The sequence below is a fragment of the Lithobates pipiens genome, unplaced genomic scaffold (assembly GCF_037356315.1).
Source record: "Lithobates pipiens isolate NorthernLeopardFrog02 unplaced genomic scaffold, aLitPip1_a1.2 Scaffold_63, whole genome shotgun sequence".
In the NCBI taxonomy this organism is placed as follows: Eukaryota; Metazoa; Chordata; class Amphibia; order Anura; family Ranidae; genus Lithobates; species Lithobates pipiens.
Genome location: NW_027507885.1, coordinates 1,323,849 through 1,350,260, shown reverse-complemented (window position 1 = coordinate 1,350,260; position 26,412 = coordinate 1,323,849). Strand labels below are relative to the sequence as shown.

General features: G+C 49.0%; 1 protein-coding gene across 1 annotated transcript in view; it reads right to left on the bottom strand.

The window, feature by feature from the left end:
• Positions 1 to 26,412, bottom strand: part of LOC143958877 (uncharacterized) — a 72,937-nt gene that overhangs the window by 5,572 nt on the left and 40,953 nt on the right. Inside the window, exon 3 of the mRNA XM_077467859.1 lies at positions 1,419 to 1,518. Within this exon, the coding sequence (XP_077323985.1) occupies positions 1,419 to 1,518 (100 nt within the window). The remainder of the gene's footprint in view (positions 1 to 1,418; positions 1,519 to 26,412) is intronic.

The window sequence follows — 26,412 nt, the reverse complement described above, 5'->3', positions numbered from 1 at the left end:
CAGCAGAACGGAGGGGGGGGAAGACAGCAGCAGAACGGAGGGGGGGGGAAAGACCGCAGCAGAACGGAGGGGGGGGAAAGACAGCAGCAGAACGGAGGGGGGGAAAGACAGCAGCAGAACGTAGGGGGGGGAAAGACAGCAGCAGAACGGAGGGGGGGGAGACAGCAGCAGAGCGGAGGGGGGGGGAGACAGCAGCAGAGCGGAGGGGGGGGGAGACAGCAGCAGAGCGGAGGGGGGGGGAGACAGCAGCAGAGCGGAGGGGGGGGGGAAGACAGCAGCAGAGCGGAGGGGGGGGGAGACAGCAGCAGAGCGGAGGGGGGGGGGAGACAGCAGCAGAGCGGAGGGGGGGGGAGACAGCAGCAGAGCGGAGGGGGGGGGAGACAGCAGCAGAGCGGAGGGGGGGGGAGACAGCAGCAGAGCGGAGGGGGGGGAGACAGCAGAAGAGCGGAGGGGGGGGGAGACAGCAGCAGAGCGGAGGGGGGGGGAGACAGCAGCAGAGCGGAGGGGGGGGGGAGACAGCAGCAGAGCGGAGGGGGGGGGGAGACAGCAGCAGAGCGGAGGGGGGGGGGAGACAGCAGCAGAGCGGGGGGGGGGGAGACAGCAGCAGAGCGGGGGGGGGGGGAGACAGCAGCAGAGCGGAGGGGGGGGGGACAGCAGCAGAACGAGGGGGGGGGAGAAAGCAGCAGAGCGGAGGGGAGGGGAGACAGCAGCAGATTGAGGGGGGGGAAGACAGCCGCAGAGCGGAGGGGGGGGGGAGACAGCAGCAGAACGGAGGGGGGGGAGACAGCAGCAGAACGGAGGGGGGGAGGGGGAGCATGCTCACGGTAACTAACAAAGTGTATGTAACGCACTAACCTGGAAGTTTGTCAATGACTCTGGCGGGTGGTAAACTCACAGCGAACCTCGTGGGCGGGGGACTCGGAGGCTCAGGAGAGGAGAAGTTGGCAGCTCAGGGTTGGGCTGCACTGCTGGCAATGTGCGGCAGCGGCCCCGGGACTGTCTGGCCCTGACTGGGCCCAGGCTGGATCCTTACCAGCAGTCAGCGCAGCTCTGTCTGGTGTGGTGTCTGTGGCTGGTTGCTCTCTCTCGGAGGCGCTGCTGAGCCGTAGCCCGTAGATGCGCTGCCCACGTGTCAGCCGATGTCATGTGACTGGATGCAAGACGCGGAGCGGCCCGGGCCTAGCAACCAGTCACTCAGGTAGGCCCATGATGTGTGTTTATAAGGGCGGCGGACTGGCGGGGTGTTTTTTTTTTTCATCCCGGGACACTATTGTCCCGGAATGAAGGTTCCCAGGACACGGGACAAAAAGTTGAAATAAGGGACAATCCTGGGCAATCCGGGACACGTGGGCACCCTACCCATCACAGATGATTGATGTGTCTCTAGCAGAGCCCTGTACCATGAATAGGACACATACCTGCGGGGGAGACATGGAGGACATCCCAGGCTCTCTCTATGGTGGTCGGTGTTCAGGACGGAGAATCTCCTCACTTTGCTGGAATCAGAATCTAAAATGGCTGAAAACAGGAAACACATTCCATGGACAGGAAGTGACATTTCGCACATGCTCAGTCCGGGATTTGTCCCATCAGGAGGATCACTAGAATAACGGGACTGATAATACGGAGGGTGCAGTATGGAGAGCAGACACTAGATGGTGCCGGTCCACAGAGAGGAAAAAGAGAAAACAAGACGGAGACAATGGAGACATTTCTTCTAATCTATGAGACATTGTGTCATCACATGGAGACTGATCACCGAGCTACAAGAACATGGAGGACACCCCTCCTCCTTCCCTGAGCTACAAGAAAATGGAGGACACCCCTCCTCCTTCCCTGAGCTACAAGAAAATGGAGGACAGCTCCCCTTCCCTGAGCTACAAGAAAATGGAGGACACCCCTCCCCCTTCCCTGAGCTACAAGAAAATGGAGGACACCCCTCCCCCTCTCACGTGGAACTGCAGCTAGAGACAGATGAGAGACTGAAAGAGAAATGAGCGGGGAGATGGGGAGGGGTTCCGGAGGAGATGACAGAGGAGTGAAGACAATGAAGACAGTGAAGACAATGATCTCCTCCACCGAGGATTAGAGACATCACCCGACATCTCCTCCACCGTGGATTAGAGACATCACCCGACATCCCCTCCACCGAGGATTAGAGACATCACCCGACATCTCCTCCACCGAGGATTAGAGACATCACCCGACATCTCCTCCACCGAGGATTAGAGACATCACCCGACATCTCCTCCACCGAGGATTAGAGACATCACCCGACATCTCCTCCACCGAGGACTAGAGACATCACCCGACATCTCCTCCACCGAGGATTAGAGACATCACCCGACATCTCCTCCACCGAGGATTAGAGACATCACCCGACATCTCCTCCACCGAGGATTAGAGACATCACCCGACATCTCCTCCACCGAGGATTAGAGACATCACCCGACATCTCCTCCACCGAGGATTAGAGACATCACCCGACATCTCCTCCACCGAGGATTAGAGACATCACCCGACATCTCCTCCACCGAGGATTAGAGACATCACCCGACATCTCCTCCACCGAGGATTAGAGACATCACCCGACATCTCCTCCACCGAGGATTAGAGACATCACCCGACATCTCCTCCACCGAGGATTAGAGACATCACCCGACATCTCCTCCACCGAGGATTAGAGACATCACCCGACATCTCCTCCACCGAGGATTAGAGACATCACCGGACATCTCCTCCACCGAGGATTAGAGACATCACCCGACATCTCCTCCCCCGAGGATTAGAGACATCACCCGACATCTCCTCCACCGAGGATTAGAGACATCCCCCGACATCTCCTCCACCGAGGACTAGAAACATCACCCGACATATCCTCCACCGAGGATTAGAGACCTCACCCGACATCTCCTCCACCGAGGATTAGAGACATCACCCGACATCTCCTCCACCGAGGATTAGAGACATCACCCGACATCTCCTCCACCGAGGATTAGAGACATCACCCGACATCTCCTCCACCGAGGACTAGAGACATCCCCCGACATCTCCTCCACCGAGGACTAGAAACATCACCCGACATCTCCTCCACCGAGGACTAGAGACACCACCCGACATCTCCTCCACCGAGGATTAGAGACATCACCCGACATCTCCTCCACCGAGGATTAGAGACATCACCCGACATCTCCTCCACCGAGGATTAGAGACATCACCCGACATCTCCTCCACCGAGGATTAGAGACATCACCCGACATCTCCTCCACCGAGGATTAGAGACATCACCCGACATCTCCTCCACCGAGGATTAGAGACATCACCCGACATCTCCTCCACCGAGGATTAGAGACATCACCCGACATCTCCTCCACCGAGGATTAGAGACATCACCGGACATCTCCTCCACCGAGGATTAGAGACATCACCCGACATCTCCTCCACCGAGGATTAGAGACATCACCCGACATCTCCTCCACCGAGGATTAGAGACATCACCCGACATCTCCTCCACCGAGGATTAGAGACATCATCCGACATCTCCTCCACCGAGGATTAGAGACATCCCCCGACATCTCCTCCACCGAGGACTAGAAACATCACCCGACATCTCCTCCACCGAGGATTAGAGACATCACCCGACATCTCCTCCACCGAGGATTAGAGACATCACCCGACATCCCCTCCACCGAGGATTAGAGACATCACCCGACATCCCCTCCACCGAGGATTAGAGACATCACCCGACATCCCCTCCACCGAGGATTAGAGACATCACCCGACATCCCCTCCACCGAGGATTAGAGACATCACCCGACATCTCCTCCACCGAGGATTAGAGACACCACCCGACATCTCCTCCACCGAGGACTAGAGACATCACCCGACATCCCCTCCACCGAGGACTAGAGACATCACCCGACATCTCCTCCACCGAGGATTAGAGACATCACCCGACATCTCCTCCACCGAGGACTAGAGACATCACCCGACATCTCCTCCACCGAGGATTAGAGACATCACCCGACATCTCCTCCACCGAGGATTAGAGACATCACCCGACATCTCCTCCACCGAGGATTAGAGACATCACCCGACATCTCCTCCACCGAGGATTAGAGACATCACCCGACATCTCCTCCACCGAGGATTAGAGACATCACCCGACATCTCCTCCACCGAGGATTAGAGACATCACCCGACATCTCCTCCACCGAGGATTAGAGACATCACCCGACATCTCCTCCACCGAGGATTAGAGACATCACCCGACATCTCCTCCACCGAGGATTAGAGACATCACCCGACATCTCCTCCACCGAGGACTAGAGACATCACCCGACATCTCCTCCACCGAGGACTAGAGACATCACCCGACATCTCCTCCACCGAGGACTAGAGACATCACCCGACATCTCCTCCACCGAGGATTAGAGACATCACCCGACATCTCCTCCACCGAGGATTAGAGACATCACCCGACATCTCCTCCACCGAGGATTAGAGACATCACCCGACATCTCCTCCACCGAGGATTAGAGACATCACCGGACATCTCCTCCACCGAGGATTAGAGACATCACCCGACATCTCCTCCACCGAGGATTAGAGACATCACCCGACATCTCCTCCACCGAGGATTAGAGACATCACCCGACATCTCCTCCACCGAGGATTAGAGACATCACCCGACATCTCCTCCACCGAGGATTAGAGACATCACCCGACATCTCCTCCACCGAGGATTAGAGACATCACCCGACATCTCCTCCACCGAGGATTAGAGACATCACCCGACATCTCCTCCACCGAGGATTAGAGACATCACCCGACATCTCCTCCACCGAGGATTAGAGACATCACCCGACATCTCCTCCACCGAGGATTAGAGACATCACCGGACATCTCCTCCACCGAGGATTAGAGACATCACCCGACATCTCCTCCACCGAGGATTAGAGACATCACCCGACATCTCCTCCACCGAGGATTAGAGACATCACCCGACATCTCCTCCACCGAGGATTAGAGACATCACCCGACATCTCCTCCACCGAGGATTAGAGACATCACCCGACATCTCCTCCACCGAGGATTAGAGACATCACCCGACATCTCCTCCACCGAGGATTAGAGACATCACCCGACATCTCCTCCACCGAGGATTAGAGACATCACCCGACATCTCCTCCACCGAGGATTAGAGACATCACCCGACATCTCCTCCACCGAGGATTAGAGACATCACCCGACATCTCCTCCACCGAGGATTAGAGACATCACCCGACATCTCCTCCACCGAGGATTAGAGACATCACCGGACATCTCCTCCACCGAGGATTAGAGACATCACCCGACATCTCCTCCACCGAGGATTAGAGACATCACCCGACATCTCCTCCACCGAGGATTAGAGACATCACCCGACATCTCCTCCACCGAGGATTAGAGACATCACCCGACATCTCCTCCACCGAGGATTAGAGACATCACCCGACATCTCCTCCACCGAGGACTAGAGACATCCCCCGACATCTCCTCCACCGAGGACTAGAAACATCACCCGACATCTCCTCCACCGAGGACTAGAGACATCACCCGACATCTCCTCCACCGAGGATTAGAAACATCACCCGACATCTCCTCCACCGAGGATTAGAGACATCACCCGACATCTCCTCCACCGAGGATTAGAGACATCACCCGACATCTCCTCCACCGAGGATTAGAGACATCACCCGACATCTCCTCCACCGAGGATTAGAGACATCCCCCGACATCTCCTCCACCGAGGACTAGAAACATCACCCGACATCTCCTCCACCGAGGATTAGAGACATCACCCGACATCTCCTCCACCGAGGATTAGAGACATCACCCGACATCCCCTCCACCGAGGACTAGAGACATCACCCGACATCTCCTCCACCGAGGATTAGAGACATCACCCGACATCTCCTCCACCGAGGATTAGAGACATCACCCGACATCTCCTCCACCAAGGATTAGAGACATCACCCGACATCTCCTCCACCGAGGATTAGAGACATCACCCGACATCTCCTCCACCGAGGACTAGAGACATCCCCCGACATCTCCTCCACCGAGGACTAGAAACATCACCCGACATCTCCTCCACCGAGGATTAGAGACATCACCCGACATCTCCTCCACCGAGGATTAGAGACATCACCCGACATCTCCTCCACCGAGGACTAGAGACATCCCCCGACATCTCCTCCACCGAGGACTAGAAACATCACCCGACATCTCCTCCACCGAGGATTAGAGACATCACCCGACATCTCCTCCACCGAGGATTAGAGACATCACCCGACATCTCCTCCACCGAGGATTAGAGACATCACCCGACATCTCCTCCACCGAGGATTAGAGACATCCCCCGACATCTCCTCCACCGAGGACTAGAAACATCACCCGACATCTCCTCCACCGAGGATTAGAGACCTCACCCGACATCTCCTCCACCGAGGATTAGAGACATCACCCGACATCTCCTCCACCGAGGATTAGAGACATCACCCGACATCTCCTCCACCGAGGATTAGAGACATCACCCGACATCTCCTCCACCGAGGATTAGAGACATCACCCGACATCCCCTCCACCGAGGATTAGAGACATCACCCGACATCTCCTCCACCGAGGATTAGAGACATCACCCGACATCTCCTCCACCGAGGACTAGAGACATCACCCGACATCTCCTCCACCGAGGATTAGAGACATCACCCGACATCTCCTCCACCGAGGATTAGAGACATCACCCGACATCTCCTCCACCGAGGATTAGAGACATCACCCGACATCTCCTCCACCAAGGATTAGAGACATCACCCGACATCTCCTCCACCGAGGATTAGAGACATCACCCGACATCTCCTCCACCGAGGATTAGAGACATCACCCGACATCTCCTCCACCGAGGACTAGAGACATCACCCGACATCTCCTCCACCGAGGATTAGAGACATCACCCGACATCTCCTCCACCGAGGACTAGAGACATCCCCCGACATCTCCTCCACCGAGGACTAGAGACATCACCCGACATCTCCTCCACCGAGGATTAGAGACATCACCCGACATCTCCTCCACCGAGGATTAGAGACATCACCCGACATCTCCTCCACCGAGGACTAGAGACATCACCCGACATCCCCTCCACCGAGGACTAGAGACATCACCCGACATCTCCTCCACCGAGGATTAGAGACATCCCCCGACATCTCCTCCACCGAGGATTAGAGACATCACCCGACATCTCCTCCACCGAGGATTAGAGACATCACCCGACATCTCCTCCACTGAGGATTAGAGACATCACCCGACATCTCCTCCACCGAGGATTAGAGACATCACCCGACATCTCCTCCACCGAGGATTAGAGACCTCACCCGACATCTCCTCCACCGAGGATTAGAGACATCACCCGACATCTCCTCCACCGAGGATTAGAGACATCACCCGACATCTCCTCCACCGAGGATTAGAGACATCACCCGACATCTCCTCCACCGAGGATTAGAGACCTCACCCGACATCTCCTCCACCGAGGATTAGAGACCTCACCCGACATCTCCTCCACCGAGGATTAGAGACATCACCCGACATCTCCTCCACCGAGGATTAGAGACATCACCCGACATCTCCTCCACCGAGGATTAGAGACATCACCCGACATCTCCTCCACCGAGGACTAGAGACATCACCCGACATCTCCTCCACCGAGGATTAGAGACATCACCCGACATCTCCTCCACTGAGGATTAGAGACATCACTCGACATCTCCTCCACTGAGGATTAGAGACATCACCCGACATCTCCTCCACCGAGGATTAGAGACATCACCCGACATCTCCTCCACCAAGGATTAGAGACATCACCCGACATCTCCTCCACCGAGGATTAGAGACATCACCCGACATCTCCTCCACCGAGGATTAGAGACATCACCCGACATCTCCTCCACTGAGGATTAGAGACATCACCCGACATCTCCTCCACTGAGGATTAGAGACATCACCCCACTTCTTCCGTTTACGAATTTCGGATCCAAATTCCGTTACAAAGGAAACGTGATTGGTGTTTTGTTGGCCAATCAGAGGTTTTCTTCTGCTGCTGCGTGGCGGTTGGGAAAATGACCTTTTTTAATATGAGAGGCGGAAATTGGTACTGGTATCGCTGGGAGATTCAGAATCGGACAAAATAAGAATGTTTGTTAATATCGATGATTCATTATGATGAAGTTAAAAACCGAGAAAGTCATCACAGCACAAGAATGGGGGGAGGGGCCCCTCATAATGATCACAGCACAGGGATGGGGGCCCCTCATAATGATCACAGCACAGGGATGGGGGGAGGGGCCCCTTATAATGATCACAGCACAGGGATGGGGGCCCCTCATAATGATCACAGCACAGGGATGGGGGGGAGGGGCCCCTCATAATGATCACAGCACAGGGATGGGGGGAGGGGCCCCTTATAATGATCACAGCACAGGGATGGGGGCCCCTCATAATGATCACAGCACAGGGATGGGGGGGAGGGGCCCCTCATAATGATCACAGCACAGGGATGGGAGGGGCCCCTCATAATGATCACAGCACAGGGATGGGAGGGGCCCCTCATAATGATCACAGCACAGGGATGGGGGGCCCTCATAATGATCACAGCACAGGGATGGGGGGCCCTCATAATGATCACAGCACAGGGATGGGGGTGGGGACCCCTCAGAATGATAAATTCATCATAACAAATGTTCATAATTGTTATGAAAAGGTAACGAACGGAAATTCGTATTTCGTACACTAATTAGGAAAAAAGAATTAATGGGTAATACGGAACGGAATGAAACAAAACTAATTTATTGACATGCACATAGAGATCACCTACCCCCTCATCCCCCCCACACAGAGATCGCCTACCTCCCCCCTCACAGATCACTTATCTCCACCCCCCACATAAGTCATCTACCTCCCCCACAAACAGATCACCTACCTGCTTTACACACACATAGATTACCTACCTCCTCTCCCAACACACACACACAGATTACCTCCCCCCACACACAAAGATCACCTACCCCCCCCCCCCCCACACAGATTACCTACCCCCTCGCCCCCTTTCCCCCTCACACATACTGTATTTTTTTATATACAGTCACCCAAGCAGTGCAGTATCTCTATGTTGGAATTAGTAGTGCTGTGGTGGTGATCATTAGTGTTGGGCAAATGGTTCAAGCCGAGCAAAAGTGCAGGCCGAACATGGCCTGTTTGCCCGTTCAGCGATCATATGAATTTGCAGGGTGCTCGGTGAGTTATTCGCCCGCCACAATGCACTTCACCATGCATTCCAGGGCCCCAATTGGAAGCTTTGCCAATTAGAGCCCGGCCCCAGAGCACTGTCAGGGCCCTGATTGGACACAGTGATGATGATGATGATGGTGACTTTCTCACCACAGCTGCTAGAGTAGCTTATTCTATCTCCTTGTCCACAGCTATTCCTGCCATAGCCCCACCATCAGGCATGGAGGAGTCAGCTGAGTTGTTTGAACACATTGTCAGCCACTTGCTTCTTGAGGATGTCCGACCATTACTGGATTCAGATGTTGGTTCAGAATCAGAGGAAGGTAGGAACACGAGAGAGGGGAGAACACTGGTAAACAGCAAATTGGCAGTCATGTTCCCTCAACCGCAGCATATTGCCAAGTTGGTCCCAATGATGATGAGGAGGGAGGGGAGGATGATGAGGAGGGAGGGGATGAGGAGGGAGGGGATGACGATGAGGAGGGAGGGGATGATGATGAGGAGGGAGGGGATGATGATGAGGTCACTGACGTGACTTGGGTGCCAGGTAGAGCAGAGGAGGAAAGTTAGGGATAAAAACAACCCTAACGAGGCAGGATGTCCTCCAGAGGCCACCATCTTGGAAGAGTAGTGAGCGGCCCAGAGGCCACCATCTTGGAAGAGTAGTGAGCGGCCACCCTCTTCCATCACATTGTGATGGAAGAGGGTGGCCCACTTCCCACAGCTCATCTGTGTGGGTCTTATTTAGCACATGTTCCGCCGATCACACTGTCGAAAATTGCAATCTCTGCTTCAAGCAGATCAAGTGTGGCAAAAACACCAATCACTTGGGTACCACATGCTTGACAAGGAATTTAACATCCCACCACTCAGCCCGTTGGCAAGAGCACCTGCAAGCCACACAAAAGGGACACAATTCTTCTCCTCACTCCTCACCTTTCATGTCTGCCCCCGCTATACCCATGACCTCTCAGCAGCCTTCACTGACAGGGATAATGGTATAGCACAGGGTGTCCCACGTCCTTGCAACACGTCTGCCAGTAGCACACCACCAGCTGTAGAGTATATATATTCTGTGCCCTAGCTGCTACATTCCAGCTTGTCCAAATTGCTGGCTTTAGAACTCCTGCCTTTCCATCTGGTGGATTCTGCCCCCCTTCCGTGAATTTGCAGAATGTGCTGTACCACAATGGCAGGTGATGTGGACATTCCATATACACAGTTCCCCAGTCGCTATTTCTTTGCACATGTAGCACTACCCCCGAAGGAGCTGCTGGTTAGATTTGGGCTTACCGTTACCTTCTGTTCCACTCGCTTTACGTCTAGGGGTGTCCCGTGGTAAATGGCCCAGTAACTCGAGAGACTGACAACAGATCCACTTGAATGGATTTTATTTGCAAAAACGTAGACAATGAACAGTCTCTTACATTGGGATCAGAGGGTTGGAAAGGATTGGAATGTGTCCTATCGGACCGTGTCGTCGGATAATCCGACTGTGTGTGGTCTGCATCGGACTGATTCCGTCGGAATATCCATCGGACCCAATTTTCCCACATGTTGGAAATATTTCCCGACCAACTGGTTCGATCGGACATACTCCGATCATGTGTAGCGAATTTTGATCGGACCAAGTGCCACGCATGCTCAGATCAAATTCCTACATCAAAGCTATTGGCTACTAGCCTGAATGTAGTCCCATCGTAACGAAATTACGTCATCACGTTCTGAATGATCGGATTTTTCGACAACTTAGTCCGACCCGTGTGTATGCAACAGTTTCGGACAAGATCCGACGGACAAAATCCGACAGACAAAATCCGACGGATTTGGTTGTCGAAATCTCCGACCGTGTGTACAGGGGCTTAGTGTCAAAGTCAAAATTTTGAAGAACTTTCTTACTTTGCATCCAGAGAACAGCCACTCACAGCTGGATGTTCACTCAGGTTGGACAGTCCGTCTCTCACAAGGCCTAGCAACCAACAAGGTGCTTCCTCAGAAACAAGTCTCTGCCACAGACGTTGTTGTAGAACATGTAGGAAAACTAAGCTTGAAGAACACTCGTAGGATACCTGGATCTTTCAGCCAGCTTGGCGATATCCACTAGACCCGATTCTTTTGGGTGCTTCAGCCCTTCCAGGCCCTTACTAAGAAACCAACCCGTACGTGGTCTTCTTCTGAAGAATCCTTCCCTGGAATGCTTGAAGTCACTGGGTCTCTCCCAAACCGGAGACGGCACCCAACCACCTCAGTTTAGTTTTCTTGCCTCAGGCTAGCCAGCCCCGAGACATCAAGAACGGGTGGATCCGCACCCCAGGCCATAGCCTTCCTGGGGGCTGGTCAGGAGGACCAGGACCATAAAGTCAGTACATCATTCTGGACTAGTGATGGTCGAACGATTCGTGATTCGTTTCTCAGCGAATTTCGGCTGTTCGTGGTCCGCCCGTTCGGCGGACTATTGGCGCCGTTCGCCCGGCGGACTTCCGTGTTTACTGTGTAAAAGAACTTTGACCTATGATGACACATCCATCATGGGGTACAGGACAGCCAATTGAGACATTACAGCACATGGACACTTGGACATTCCCCCTAACTTATAAATACACCCGATCCGGCGGCCATTTTACATTCTTTCTTCTGTCACTATAGGGAGAGGTTGCTGTTTGGAGTAGGGACAGATAAATCGCTAGCTATTTGGTACACAAAAGTTCTTTTCAGGACTGGTATAGGTGTTAGGTGTATATAGGTTTGCTGTGCTACTGATTGTTGCAGCAGCCTGAGTGTCTTTTGTCAGTTTAGAGAAAGGGACAGGACGGTGTGTGCTGCAGGGACAGTCAGTTTAGTCATTAGCTGTTACTATCAGGTCCACAAAAGTGCTATTCCAGTTATTGTTCCAGCAGCCTCTGTTTTGTCAGTTTATATAGGGACAGGCAGGAAGCTGTGTGTCAGGCAGTGAGGGTCAGTTTAATCAGTAGCTGTTACTATTAGTTCCACAAAGGTTCTTTTCAGGACTGGTATCAGTGGTATGGTAATAGGCTTGTACACGTATAATATTCTTTCTTCCAAATATAGAAAGAATATTATACTTGACTGCTGCCCTTCTGCTGCAGTCTGCTAATCATTCACAACTCACTTGTTCCACAAAGCTCTTTATCAGGACTGGTAACTTGGTCTGTCTAGGGTGCTACAGTACATAGGGTTGAGTGAGGTACAATCTGCCATTCTATAAGGACTGGTATCGGTCCACAATACATAGGGTTGAGGTGCACTACTGCTGACCGCTGCCCTATACTGCAGCAGTCCTTCATCAGTATAGGGACTGACGTACAGTCTGCTAATCAGTCAAAACCTACTTGTTCCCCAAAGGTCCTTATAAGGACTGGTAACTTGGTCTAGGGTGCTACAGTACATAGGGTTGAGTGAGGTACAGTCTGCCATTCTATAAGGACTGGTATCGGTCCACAATACATAGGGTTGAGGTGCACTACTGCTGACCGCTGCCCTATACTGCAGCAGTCCTTCATCGGTATAGGGACTGAGAGTTTTGTCACAGGGTCATTTAAAAAATGACAGACAGAGGAAGAGGCAGGCCCTTCCGCAGGGGTGGTAGGGGTAGGGCAGGAGCAACAGGCTTGAGCCAAAGTGGGAAGTTGCAGAAGGTGCGTTCAATTACTTTAAAGGACGCACCAGACTTGGTTGAGTGGCTCGCTCAGCCTTACTCTTCTGCACCCTCCTCATCCTCTCGATCTGCACCCTCTTCTTCACTCTCTGCTATGTGCACCCCCAAAGACACTACCACCAACAACACCACCACATACCTTCCGCTTGAGTCACAGGAATTATTTTCCGATCCATATCAAGAGGACATTTCTGATGCGCAGCCACTCTTGGTATTGGATCAGGAAGAGGAGGTAGCAACAACCGCTACTGAGCAGTCTGACGACAGTACCCAGATCAGCCCAAGGAGGAGGTTGGTCACCGGTGTTGCTGCCTACTCCGAGATCTCTGCTTATAGCGGTGGGGAAGGTGACGTAGATGATGACGTGTCTAGTGATGTCACTTGGGTGCCCACAAGAGAGGAAGAGGAGGGGAGTTCAGAGGGAGATATGGACTAGCAGATAGGGAGGAGAAGCAGGAATAACTTACATTGCACAGCAGGGACAAAGCAGACTGCAAATGTATCAGGAGCGAGTCATCGACCATGTACGGTCACATCTGGCACTCCCAGGACGCCGGCACATGGCTCCGCAGTGTGGGCTTTTTTTAACGTGTCCGCTGCTGACAATAGCGTTGCCATCTGCAATATTTTCAGTCAACGCATTAGTCGCGGTAAGCCCAACACTCACCTAGGGACGACCGCCTTAAGAAGGCACATGAGCAGCCATCACCGAGCCCAGTGGGAGCAACGGAACACACAAAGCCACACTGCAGGCTCTCACCGTCCAGCCTCGTCTTCTACTTCTCCTCTCTCCTCACAATTGTCCTCCACTCCACCTTCCATCACGCCAAGCTCACGTTTTTCTGTAAAAAGGCAGTCTTCCGTGGGCCTAATGTTCGAGCGTAAAAAAATGATCACGCCGGATAACCCTCTTGCCCAACGGTTGACGGCTGGCTTGTCAGAACTGATAGCCCGCCAACTACTGCCATATAAACTGGTGGACTCGGAGGCCTTTCGCAAATTTGTGGCCATTGGAACTCCACAATGGAAGGTCCCAGGAAGGAAGTATTTCTCACAGAAGGGCATCCCAGAGCTATATGGCCATGTTCAGCGGCAAGTGAATGTATCTCTGGCACACAGTGTCGGTGCCAAGATACATCTGACCACAGACACGTGGTCTAGCAAACACGGGCAGGGAAGGTATATCACTTTTACTGCCCACTGGGTGAACCTTCTGACGGCTGTCAAGCATGTAACCCGTGGCACCCGTGTAGATTTGGTTTTACCACCACGGATTGCATGCAGGCCTGGCCCTTCTTCTCCTCCTCCTCCTCCTCCTCCCTCTCCTCCTCGGCTGACTCCTCCTTTTCCGCTGCTAGCGTCTCTTCCGCTGCACCGCCCAAGCTCCCCAGAACCTATTCCACATGCCAGGTGAGACGTTGCCATGCCGTGCTGCGTCTGTTGTGCCTGGAAGCCAAGAGCCACACTGGCCCGGCACTCCTTTCAGCTTTGCGTTCACAGGCAGATCAGTGGCTAACACCGCTCAATTTGACAGTTGGCAAAGTGGTGTGTGACAACGGTGCCAATCTGCTTAGCGCATTGAAACAGGGCAAAATCACGCACGTGCCATGCATGGCACACGTCTTAAACTTGGTCGTGCAGCGATTCCTTGTCAAATACCCTGGGGTCCAGGACATCTTGTGGCAGGCAAGGAAAATCTCGGCCCATTTCAGAAGATCTTACACGGCCATGGCTCGCCTTGCTGACATTCAGCGGCGACACAATCTGCCAGTCAGACGTCTTATTTGCGATTGCCCGACGCGATGGAACTCAACCTTCTATATGCTTGATAGGCTGCTCCAGCAGAAACGTGCAGTTAACGTCTACCTGTATGAAATCTGCGGCAGAATAGGTTCTGGGGAGCTGGGGTTTTTTTCACCGCGCCAGTGGCTGCTCATGCGCGACGCATGCAGACTTCTGTGGCCATTTGAGGAGATCACCAAACTGGTCAGTCGCAGCCATGGCGCCATCAGTGACATGGTACCTTATGCCTTCTTTATGGAGCGTGCATTGCGTCGTGTCATTGATCAGGCTGTGGAGGAGCAGGAGCGGGAAGATGAGGAAGTCGCAATGCTGGATGAATTCCCAGGGGGGGCTACTCTATCTGAGACAAGTCAACAACAGGAGTCTGAAGAGGAGTCAGAGGAGGATGGTGCCGGGGCGGATGAGGAGGAGCAAGAAGAGCATGCTTTAAACCTTTCTGGGATCCCAGTTGTGCGTGGATGGGGAGAGGAGAATGAAGAGGACGACATTATCCTGGATAATGAGCAGGAGCCAGGCCACCACACCGCTTCCACTTTAGTGCAAATGGGGGCCTTCATGCTCCAGTGTTTTAATAGGGACCCCCGTATAAAAAGCATAAGGGTCAAGGACCAGTACTGGGTGGCAACGTACTTAGACCCCCGGTACAAACACAAAATGGCGGAAATGTTACCGCCGTCACAGAGGGCTGTCAGAATGCAGCACTTCCAGGCCTTGCTTCGAGAAAAATGCTGCATTCTGCTTTTGCGTGCGCTGGCAGAGGAGCAATTCCCACTCCCAGAGAAGGAGTTGCGGGTACCAATCCAACAGCGCCTGCAAGAAGAGGGCGGTTTGAAGATGTGTTGGTGACTTCGGATATGAGGTCATTCTTTCAGCTGACCCATCGACAGGTCTCATCCGGATCCAGCATCAGGGAACGCCTAGACCGTCAGGTGTCCGACTACATCGGGTTAACGGCCGATGTGGACGCTCTGAGGAGTGATGAACCCCTGGACTACTGGGTGGGCAGGCTTGACCTCTGGCCAGAGCTTGCCCAATTTGCAATGGAACTGTTGGCTTGCCCCTCATCCAGTGTCCTGTCCGAAAGTACGTTCAGCGCAGCAGGGGGGATCGTGACCGATAAGCGTACTCGCCTAGCTTACGACAGTGTTAACTACCTCACATTTCTAAAAATGAATGAGGCATGGATCTCGGAGGAATTCAACACATGTGACCAGTAGACCATGTATATGTCTATAAAAAAATTTTTTAATCAAGCACACAGACCTTCTTTCTTCATTTGGCTCACTTCCTTGTCCAAAAAAAGCACACTGTACTATATGCCCGTACCCTCCTGTTTGAAGAGGTTGAGCGGTGTCATATTTCTACTGGGGCTGCTTATTATGAGGGGCTCCCACCATCCCTGTGCTGTGCTGACTTCCTCCTGGGGCTGTACCTCTGCTGTGCATATTATGAGGGGCTCCCGCCATCCCTGTGCTATGCTCATTATGAGGGGCTCCCACCATCCCTGTGCTGTGCTGACTTCCTCCTGGGGCTGCTTATTATGAGGGGCTCCCACCATCCCTGTGCTGTGCTGACTTCCTCCTGGGGCTGCTTATTATGAGGGGCTCCCACCATCCCTGTGTTGTAAAAATGTGAAAAATGGACCCTCGCGCTATTAAGTGCTCAAACGTGCAAAAATGACTAAATACGTGTCAAAAAATGGAAAAGTAAAAATTATAGCAATACAAAATCCACAGTGAAAGTGATACAAAAGTGCAAGTGTTGCTAAAAAATGCAGCGGGACAAAATAGTTAACACCAACTATCACATAAGAATAAACAAAGTAAAAAGTCCTGCGCAAATGGTGCCACTAAAAAATAAATGTATAAAGAAATATAAATGTATAAAAAAATATAATATATAAAGTCAATAAATCAAGGTGAACACACCGATGTGTAAAAACAGTGAAAAATAGGAGAAAAGGCGGGACCAGCTGTTCAAAAATAGATAAATCCAGGCTCTCAGAACTCTCACCTCAAAGATGGAATAATCAGGCAAAGTAAAATAACCCCAGAAGATTCTCCTTAATATTAATCTCTATGTAATAACCAAGGAATAATAGATGAAGCCTGTAGTATATCCTTCTGCCACTAGAGGGCCATTTCCAATACTTGAATACAACACTGCAGCTTGTAATTCCGTGGTATAGAGCTTGAAAAAAACACAGAGGAGAGGGGGAGAGGGAGAAAGAGAGGGGACTCCAATAGTGTACACAGTCTATTTTCCATCCCTTTTCACCTATATATCGCTCTTTAGGTGTGTATAGGTTAATCTCTCATCTCACTTTAACTCTAACTCTCATATCATATATATCTGTTTAAATTTGAAGAGTCCTTTACAACCCCCCGCATCTGCCATGGGAGGAAACCGATGGGTCCTGTGATCTACTGCTTCCTCCTTTGTGGGTGAGCTGATCCCCTCACTATTTAAAGTGGAAGTAAACCCACTTTTTTAACTTTTACCTACAGGAAAGCCTATAATAAGTCTTACCTGTAGGTAAAAAAAATATCTCCTAAACCTGTACGGTTTAGGAGATATTCCCCTCGGTATGCGCCGCTGACTGCAGCGGCGCATGCGCACAAGGGGGTTCTCTCCGCGAAAATCCGGCAGCGCTCGTCCGGCCGGATTTAAATCTCCCGCGCGCATGCGCGGGAGTGACGATATCGCGGCTCCGGCCACTCACAGCGCCGGAGCCGCGATACCCGGAAGAGACGCCGAGGGAGCATGTCGGCTCCCTCGGCGTGGATCGGGCCAGATGTCGGGGCCTCGTTCTAAGGTAAGTATTTCATAATGAGCTAGTATGCGGTGCATACTAGCTCATTATGCCTTTTGCTTTGCAGGTTTTAAAAAAAAAAAAAAAAAAAAAAATGCGGGTTTACTACCGCTTTAAATTACTGTAACTCTTCTGTTATGTCGGGGAAAACGACAAAAGATTATACATGGAACATCATAACCATGATTCACCTACAAGTCACCCAACAGAATGATGGACTGTCTTGATACCAGTTTTATATAAAATACAAATATTTATTATTGATTATAAAAAGTTTTTTTTACCAAAGTAAAAAGGGGGGGGGGGGAAAGAAAAAAAGGGTTTTATACATGCATAAATAAATACATATATATTATAGCTATAACATAGACAAGGTTTGTTACAACAGTATTTTGTGTCCAATACGGTCGTTGGTTTCTCTACTAGTTTCGCGACTACTCTGTCGCTTCTTCAGGACACCTTGTTTGTCTAGAATAGAATTTATCACTAGTTATTCAACGATAACATAGATACAACACATATTTTTCAGGGTATTTGATGTATTTTTTACAGGAGGGTAGAAGTTTTTTACAAACACTAAATGTGCAGCTCACCACCGTATGGATAACTCAGGACATCTGGAATTCGGGTAGTCCATGCCAAGCCAGGCAGTGACCACCCTTTGGGGCGGACACGGGAGGTTTTAAAGTCAGCTACAAAACAACAATCAAGAGTGTCTAAGCGTTAGATGTGGATATATATATATATATGTAAATAGGTTATATAGCTGAGGCATAATTGTTTGTGTCACATTATAAATGTAGAAAACTACATACCCGTATAGCCAAATGCCTTAGAGATGATGCAGCATAGGTAAATATTGCGGTTCTTTCATTAAGTACTAAGGCTCAGGTAGTGCGCCAGGAAACACATTAGGAGAATATACATGTGCTGGATCCAATATGTATGGATATTACACCTCTTTCAGGAGGGGGTCCAAAGATTTTGCCCAGTCAATCCAGAGTGTATATTATTAGCCTAATAAGGAAATTATTACCATCAGCCGGCCATCTATATATATGTATTGCAACTAAAATGCCCAGAATGTATAAAAGCTCATACCTATTAGTAGCTTTCATCTTGCGTTCCTCAGACCCAGACGGTAAATCCGGTCAGAGGCTCTGTGTCCTCCGTTTTGTCCGCTGTGGAAGAGCGCCATGATGGCGCTCTTTTAACCTCCAACCCGGCGGCGTCAGAGATCCGGCGCAGGCGCCGGGCTATGACGTCGCCGGGTCCGCCGCTCCTACTGCGCGTGCGCCAACACCGTGGCGACGCACAACAGCGATGGTCACCAAGGAAACCTCAGTGACTCATCGCTGAAACGGACCCGATCCCACCCATTGCTATGGGGGCCTATCAGGGCCGCCGGAGAGGCGCGTGCCCGCCCCTGGGAGTCTCCTCCCATCCTCCATGTTGTGCCTGGACACCACACGGTTTAGATATTGCACACCTCGTTTTTAAATGTAGAACAATGCATATGAGCAGATAAATGAACAAAAAAAGATAACTTTACAACTATAGACATTGGCTACATTTTTACACACATGTCATAATATATGTAAACTCTCACCATTACTTCAACTTATCTGTGGAAAGATACAAACAAGTTTAATAATAATTCAATATATAAATAGATCAATTGAGGTGCTTAAGGCAACAGGGACAGTTAGTCCATATAGTATACCGTTGGCCTGCACCAAGAAAATTTATTTATTTTGGGATGTCAAGGACGGAAAGCACCGGGATAGGCTCAAAGGGTACCTGACAGATTAGAGGACTAGGATGAGCAGTGGAACTTGTATGATAACTAAAAATGCAAAGGGCAAGTGAAAAAACAGTTTGTTTTCCATTTGTTTATTTTTTATATATATTTCTTGTTTTTATTATTATTTGAGAAAGTATTTATATGTTTTTGTTTCATTCAATCCTGGCGGGACCAGAGCGTCTAAGCGTTCTATCCATAGGGTTTCTCGTTTTAAAATTTCTCTATCCCAGTCCCCACCCCGAGTGTCCTCATGGATCACTTCAAGTATAAAGAGTGGTAAAATTCTTTATACTTGAAGTGATCCATGAGGACACTCGGGGTGGGGACTGGGATAGAGAAATTTTAAAACGAGAAACCCTATGGATAGAACGCTTAGACGCTCTGGTCCCGCCAGGATTGAATGAAACAAAAACATATAAATACTTTCTCAAATAATAATAAAAACAAGAAATATATATAAAAAATAAACAAATGGAAAACAAACTGTTTTTTCACTTGCCCTTTGCATTTTTAGTTATCATACAAGTTCCACTGCTCATCCTAGTCCTCTAATCTGTCAGGTACCCTTTGAGCCTATCCCGGTGCTTTCCGTCCTTGACATCCCAAAATAAATAAATTTTCTTGGTGCAGGCCAACGGTATACTATATGGACTAACTGTCCCTGTTGCCTTAAGCACCTCAATTGATCTATTTATATATTGAATTATTATTAAACTTGTTTGTATCTTTCCACAGATAAGTTGAAGTAATGGTGAGAGTTTACATATATTATGACATGTGTGTAAAAATGTAGCCAATGTCTATAGTTGTAAAGTTATCTTTTTTTGTTCATTTATCTGCTCATATGCATTGTTCTACATTTAAAAACGAGGTGTGCAATATCTAAACCGTGTGGTGTCCAGGCACAACATGGAGGATGGGAGGAGACTCCCAGGGGCGGGCACGCGCCTCTCCGGCGGCCCTGATAGGCCCCCATAGCAATGGGTGGGATCGGGTCCGTTTCAGCGATGAGTCACTGAGGTTTCCTTGGTGACCATCGCTGTTGTGCGTCGCCACGGTGTTGGCGCACGCGCAGTAGGAGCGGCGGACCCGGCGACGTCATAGCCCGGCGCCTGCGCCGGATCTCTGACGCCGCCGGGTTGGAGGTTAAAAGAGCGCCATCATGGCGCTCTTCCACAGCGGACAAAACGGAGGACACAGAGCCTCTGACCGGATTTACCGTCTGGGTCTGAGGAACGCAAGATGAAAGCTACTAATAGGTATGAGCTTTTATACATTCTGGGCATTTTAGTTGCAATACATATATATAGATGGCCGGCTGATGGTAATAATTTCCTTATTAGGCTAATAATATACACTCTGGATTGACTGGGCAAAATCTTTGGACCCCCTCCTGAAAGAGGTGTAATATCCATACATATTGGATCCAGCACATGTATATTCTCCTAATGTGTTTCCTGGCGCACTACCTGAGCCTTAGTACTTAATGAAAGAACCGCAATATTTACCTATGCTGCATCATCTCTAAGGCATTTGGCTATACGGGTATGTAGTTTTCTACATTTATAATGTGACACAAACAATTATGCCTCAGCTATATAACCTATTTACATATATATATATATATCCACATCTAACGCTTAGACACTCTTGATTGTTGTTTTGTAGCTGACTTTAAAACCTCCCGTGTCCGCCCCAAAGGGTGGTCACTGCCTGGCTTGGCATGGACTACTCGAATTCCAGATGTCCTGAGTTATCCATACGGTGGTGAGCTGCACATTTAGTGTTTGTAAAAAACTTCTACCCTCCTGTAAAAAATACATCAAATACCCTGAAAAATATGTGTTGTATCTATGTTATCGTTGAATAACTAGTGATAAATTCTATTCTAGACAAACAAGGTCTCCTGAAGAAGCGACAGAGTAGTCGCGAAACTAGTAGAGAAACCAACGACCGTATTGGACACAAAATACTGTTGTAACAAACCTTGTCTATGTTATAGCTATAATATATATGTATTTATTTATGCATGTATAAAACCCTTTTTTTCTTTCCCCCCCCCCCCCCTTTTTACTTTGGTAAAAAAAACTTTTTATAATCAATAATAAATATTTGTATTTTATATAAAACTGGTATCAAGACAGTCCATCATTCTGTTGGGTGACTTGTAGGTGAATCATGGTTATGATGTTCCATGTATAATCTTTTGTCGTTTTCCCCCCCAAAAAATCTTTCTGTAGTCAATATATTAAGGATGAGGATACCACATACCCCTTCCCTTTTTTTGTAAAATAGGCACAATAGTATAACTATCTTCTGTTATGTCATTATATGATTCGCTGCTATTTGATTATTTGCAAATATTTTTATTTACTCTGTAGACTATCCTCCTGAAGAAGCGGTTCGCCGCGAAACCGGTAGAGGAAGCGTTTCTGTACCCCTCTTCAATAGAAACCTTACGGGGTTACCCGTCGGTAGTTTATTAAATTGTGGTGTATATAATTTTAGCAATATGAAAGTTTTGATGGATTTCATTTTTTTTGTCTTTATTAAATTACTTGTAATTTTTTTTTTATAACAAAGTCTTTTATGATTTATTTAGTACCGCAATAGTCCCCTCAACAAACATTTTTGGGTGTGGATATCAAGGGAGCAGCCTCAGCAACTGCCCCAATATCCTTAGAATTCCCAATTCTTGACAATTATCAATTGGGATGATGGTACTGTTATATGTATTACGTATATTTTGTATTCGAGGCTATACTCAGTCTATGGCTATATTCATGGGGTGGATAATACACCCGTTTTTAAGAGGCACCAACCTCTGAACAGCAACAGTGGTGGGTGTCTCTTTTGAGTGCCTCTATTTTTTGTATCTAGATATACATTACTTTATTTATTTTTTCACCACGATAGCTAGTGGGATTGTCATTCCTTATGCCGTTGGTGACACTGAAGTATGGTTGTTCCCATGCTTTGTTTATTACATTATTACCTTGATTATACGATGTTTGTAGTATTATTGTTTATATATTATTTTTGTATTTTGTGAATAGTGTTGCTGTAAAGGAGATCCGCTCCCCCCAGGGGGAAGCTTGGGTCTTTTCTTGGATCCTTTGTTGTGTTCTCCTGTCTGGCAGATGTGCGCTCGCCCTGGTGGGTCCCTTATTTTGGGTCCTTCTTGTGCTGGATGCGCCCGGACCTTTTGGTCCGTGGGCCCCTCCGGCGCGCACATGCGCTGTGCGCACATCCATGCACAGTGCGTCCGCATCAGCGTGCGCGATGGTTGCATGGCCGTGCGAGTGCGCGGTGTGGGTGGGCGGACCCCCGTGACATCAGACGCCGCCGTTTAGCGGCGTACGCTGATGCCGGAAGGGTTGGGGGCTTAAATAGTGGTCTGTGTTAGACCACTGTTGAGCAGTTTTCAGGACTCCACATGCCGGGTTGCGCTGTTGGACATGTCTATACAGGTTAGAGTATTGCTGTTTTTGTACCTGATGACTAGGACCTCTAGTACCCTAGGTCTCCTGGTCTTATCTTACTTTATGCCTTTTTTCATATGTGCTTAAAGTGATTGCTCTGTGTGTACCCCCACAGATGGCGATCAATACCCAGGTTCATGTTTGTTTCCTGGCTAATGAATTACCATATTAATTATCATGATTACCTGGTGTGCTAACCTGCAATACACCTGTGGTGTCCATCTACAACAGCAACCTGTGCATACATGCTTACCAGTTCCTCCCTTTGGGGAGTGTATTATATATATAGTAGGTGATACCTGCCCTGCACACTATACATTTGTATTCCTTGGCTACTATGGTGTTGCCCTGTTCGATCTCCCTCTATGAACATGGGTGGTGTGCACTGGATAATATAGCACAAACGGTATGTTTGGCTTTTACTTTCACACTTGTTTCACTTATATCCTTTTTACCCTATTTTTTGTGGTGGTTTGCCCTTTTCCACAGACTCCTTATTTCTTTTTCCTTTTCTTCCCAATTTGGTCACATTTCTTTGGTAATTTTTTGCTTGCTTAGGACACCTTAGGATGCACAATTAAGCACTTCCTTTTTATAGGCTCTTTTTACAGCCCCTATACACAGTCTATTTTCCATCCCTTTTCACCTATATATCGCTCTTTAGGTGTGTATAGGTTAATCTCTCATCTCACTTTAACTCTAACTCTCATATCATATATATCTGTTTAAATTTGAAGAGTCCTTTACAACCCCCCCGCATCTGCCGTGGGAGGAAACCGATGGGTCCTGTGATCTACTGCTTCCTCCTTTGTGGGTGAGCTGATCCCCTCACTATTTAAATTACTGTAACTCTTCTGTTATGTCATTATATGATTCGCTGCTATTTGATTATTTGCAAATATTTTTATTTACTCTGTAGACTATCCTCCTGAAGAAGCGGTTCGCCACGAAACCGGTAGAGGAAACGTTTCTGTACCCCTCTTCAATAGAAACCTTACGGGGTTACCCGTCGGTAGTTTATTAAATTGTGGTGTATATGATTTTAGCAATATGAAAGTTTTGATGGATTTCATTTTTTTTGTCTTTATTAAATTACTTGTAATTTTTTTTTTATAACAAAGTCTTTTATGATTTATTTAGTACCGCAATAGTCCCCTCAACAAACATTTTTGGGTGTGGATATCAAGGGAGCAGCCTCAGCAACTGCCCCAATATCCTTAGAATTCCCAATTCTTGACAATTATCAATTGGGATGATGGTACTGTTATATGTATTACGTATATTTTGTATTCGAGGCTATACTCAGTCTATGGCTATAGTGTAGTAGTTGAATGAATGGACAAATTTATTAAAGCATAAAAAATGGACTCTCACATAAGCAAAAAAAAGGGTAACACAGAGCAGATAAAAATGAAGACCTGGCGTTTTCAGCCAGTCTTACGCTGTTTCCGGTTGTCCTACGGCCACTCCCTACGCGTTACGTCAAGTCATCGTAACGCGTAGGGAGTGGCCGTAGGACAACCGGAAACAGCGTAAGACTGGCTGAAAACGCCAGGTCTTCATTTTTATCTGCTCTGTGTTACCCTTTTTTTTGCTTATGTGAGAGTCCATTTTTTATGCTTTAATAAATTTGTCCATTCATTCAACTACTACACTATTGGAGTCCCCCTCTCTTTCTCCCTCTCCCCCTCTCCTCTGTGTTTTTTTCAAGCTCTATACCACGGAATTACAAGCTGCAGTGTTGTATTCAAGTATTGGAAATGGCCCTCTAGTGGCAGAAGGATATACTACAGGCTTCATCTATTATTCCTTGGTTATTACATAGAGATTAATATTAAGGAGAATCTTCTGGGGTTATTTTACTTTGCCTGATTATTCCATCTTTGAGGTGAGAGTTCTGAGAGCCTGGATTTATCTATTTTTGAACAGCTGGTCCCGCCTTTTCTCCTATTTTTCACTGTTTTCACACATCGGTGTGTTCACCTTGATTTATTGACTTTATATATTATATTTTTTTATACATTTATATTTCTTTATACATTTATTTTTTAGTGGCACCATTTGCGCAGGACTTTTTACTTTGTTTATCCCTGTGTTGTGCTGACTTCCTCCTGGGGCTGCTTATTATGAGGGGCTCCCACCATCCCTGTGCTGTGCTGACTTCCTCCTGGGGCTGTACCTCTGCTGTGCATATTATGAGGGGCTCCCACCATCCCTGTGCTATGCTCATTATGAGGGGCTCCCACCATCCCTGTGCTATGCTGACTTCGTCCTGGGGCTGCTTACGGTGCAGGTGTCAGTGCTTTATGTCACGCTGCTGATGTCAGTGCTCTCTATCACGGTGCTGGTGTCAGTGCTCTCTATCACGGTGCTGGTGTCAGTGCTTTATGTCACGCTGCTGATGTCAGTGCTCTCTATCATGGTGCTGCTGTCAGTGCTCTCTATCACGGTGCTGGTGTCAGTGCTTTATGTCACGCTGCTGATGTCAGTGCTCTCTATCACGGTGCTGGTGTCAGATCACTCTATTACGGTGCAGGTGTCATTGCTGTATGTTACGCTGCTGAAGTCAGTGCTCTCTATCACGGTGCTGGTGTGAGTGCTGTATATCACGGTGCTGGTGTCAGTGCTTTATGTCACGCTGCTGATGTCAGTGCTCTCTATCACGGTGCAGGTGTCATTGCTGTATGTCACGCTGCTGGTGATCACCTCCTGCACCCTCTTCTTTGCCTACCCTGGTCCCTGACCTTCCCTCTCCTCCATTGCCTTCATGTGCTCCACAGTCCTGAATTGTCACAACAATTTCTCATATAAAAAAAGAATGTTTGTAGTTGTCGATCCCAGATTCACCTCATACATGTGTTATGTCATTGGCCATGTGGTGGGACTATGTTTGCCCAGCTAATAATTATTTTGTGGCTGCAAATTTGACCTGTAGGTTTGCAAAGTTCGCCTCCCATTGAAGTCAATGGGGCCCGCCGCGAACATTACGGTTCGTGAACTATCGGCCTCGTTCGCGGTCCGCGAAACGTCCCGTCGGAAGTTCGTCCATCACTACTGGGGAAGGAGAGACACTTCTAAAGTGCTTGTCTGGCATGTTCTGCAACAGAGATCTTATTGGAATTATGAGACCATCCAGTGCAGTAAAATCCTCATTATTGAATCTTCTAGCTGGATCCATGGACAGTGGAATGACTGAAGAAATCCCGGTGACTGGAAAGCTGAGGGAGCTATGAACATTTAGGAAGATGTCCTGTTATATATAATGCAAGATTACCTGTTATTACCACATTTAACAGTCACGGAGGTCATGATGGTCTCTGCCAAATTGAAACTCAGAAGATGGAAGTGAAAAGGAAGCTGGTTAATGAGATTTGGACAGCCCTGGGTCTTCCTGAATGTCGGGGAACTTGTGTCAGTTTGTCTAGGATGGGGAATTCCTGTGACTGCCAAGACTTGTCTAGATGCCTAGCTGTTAATTCGATTAATGCGTAATTAGATCGTTTTT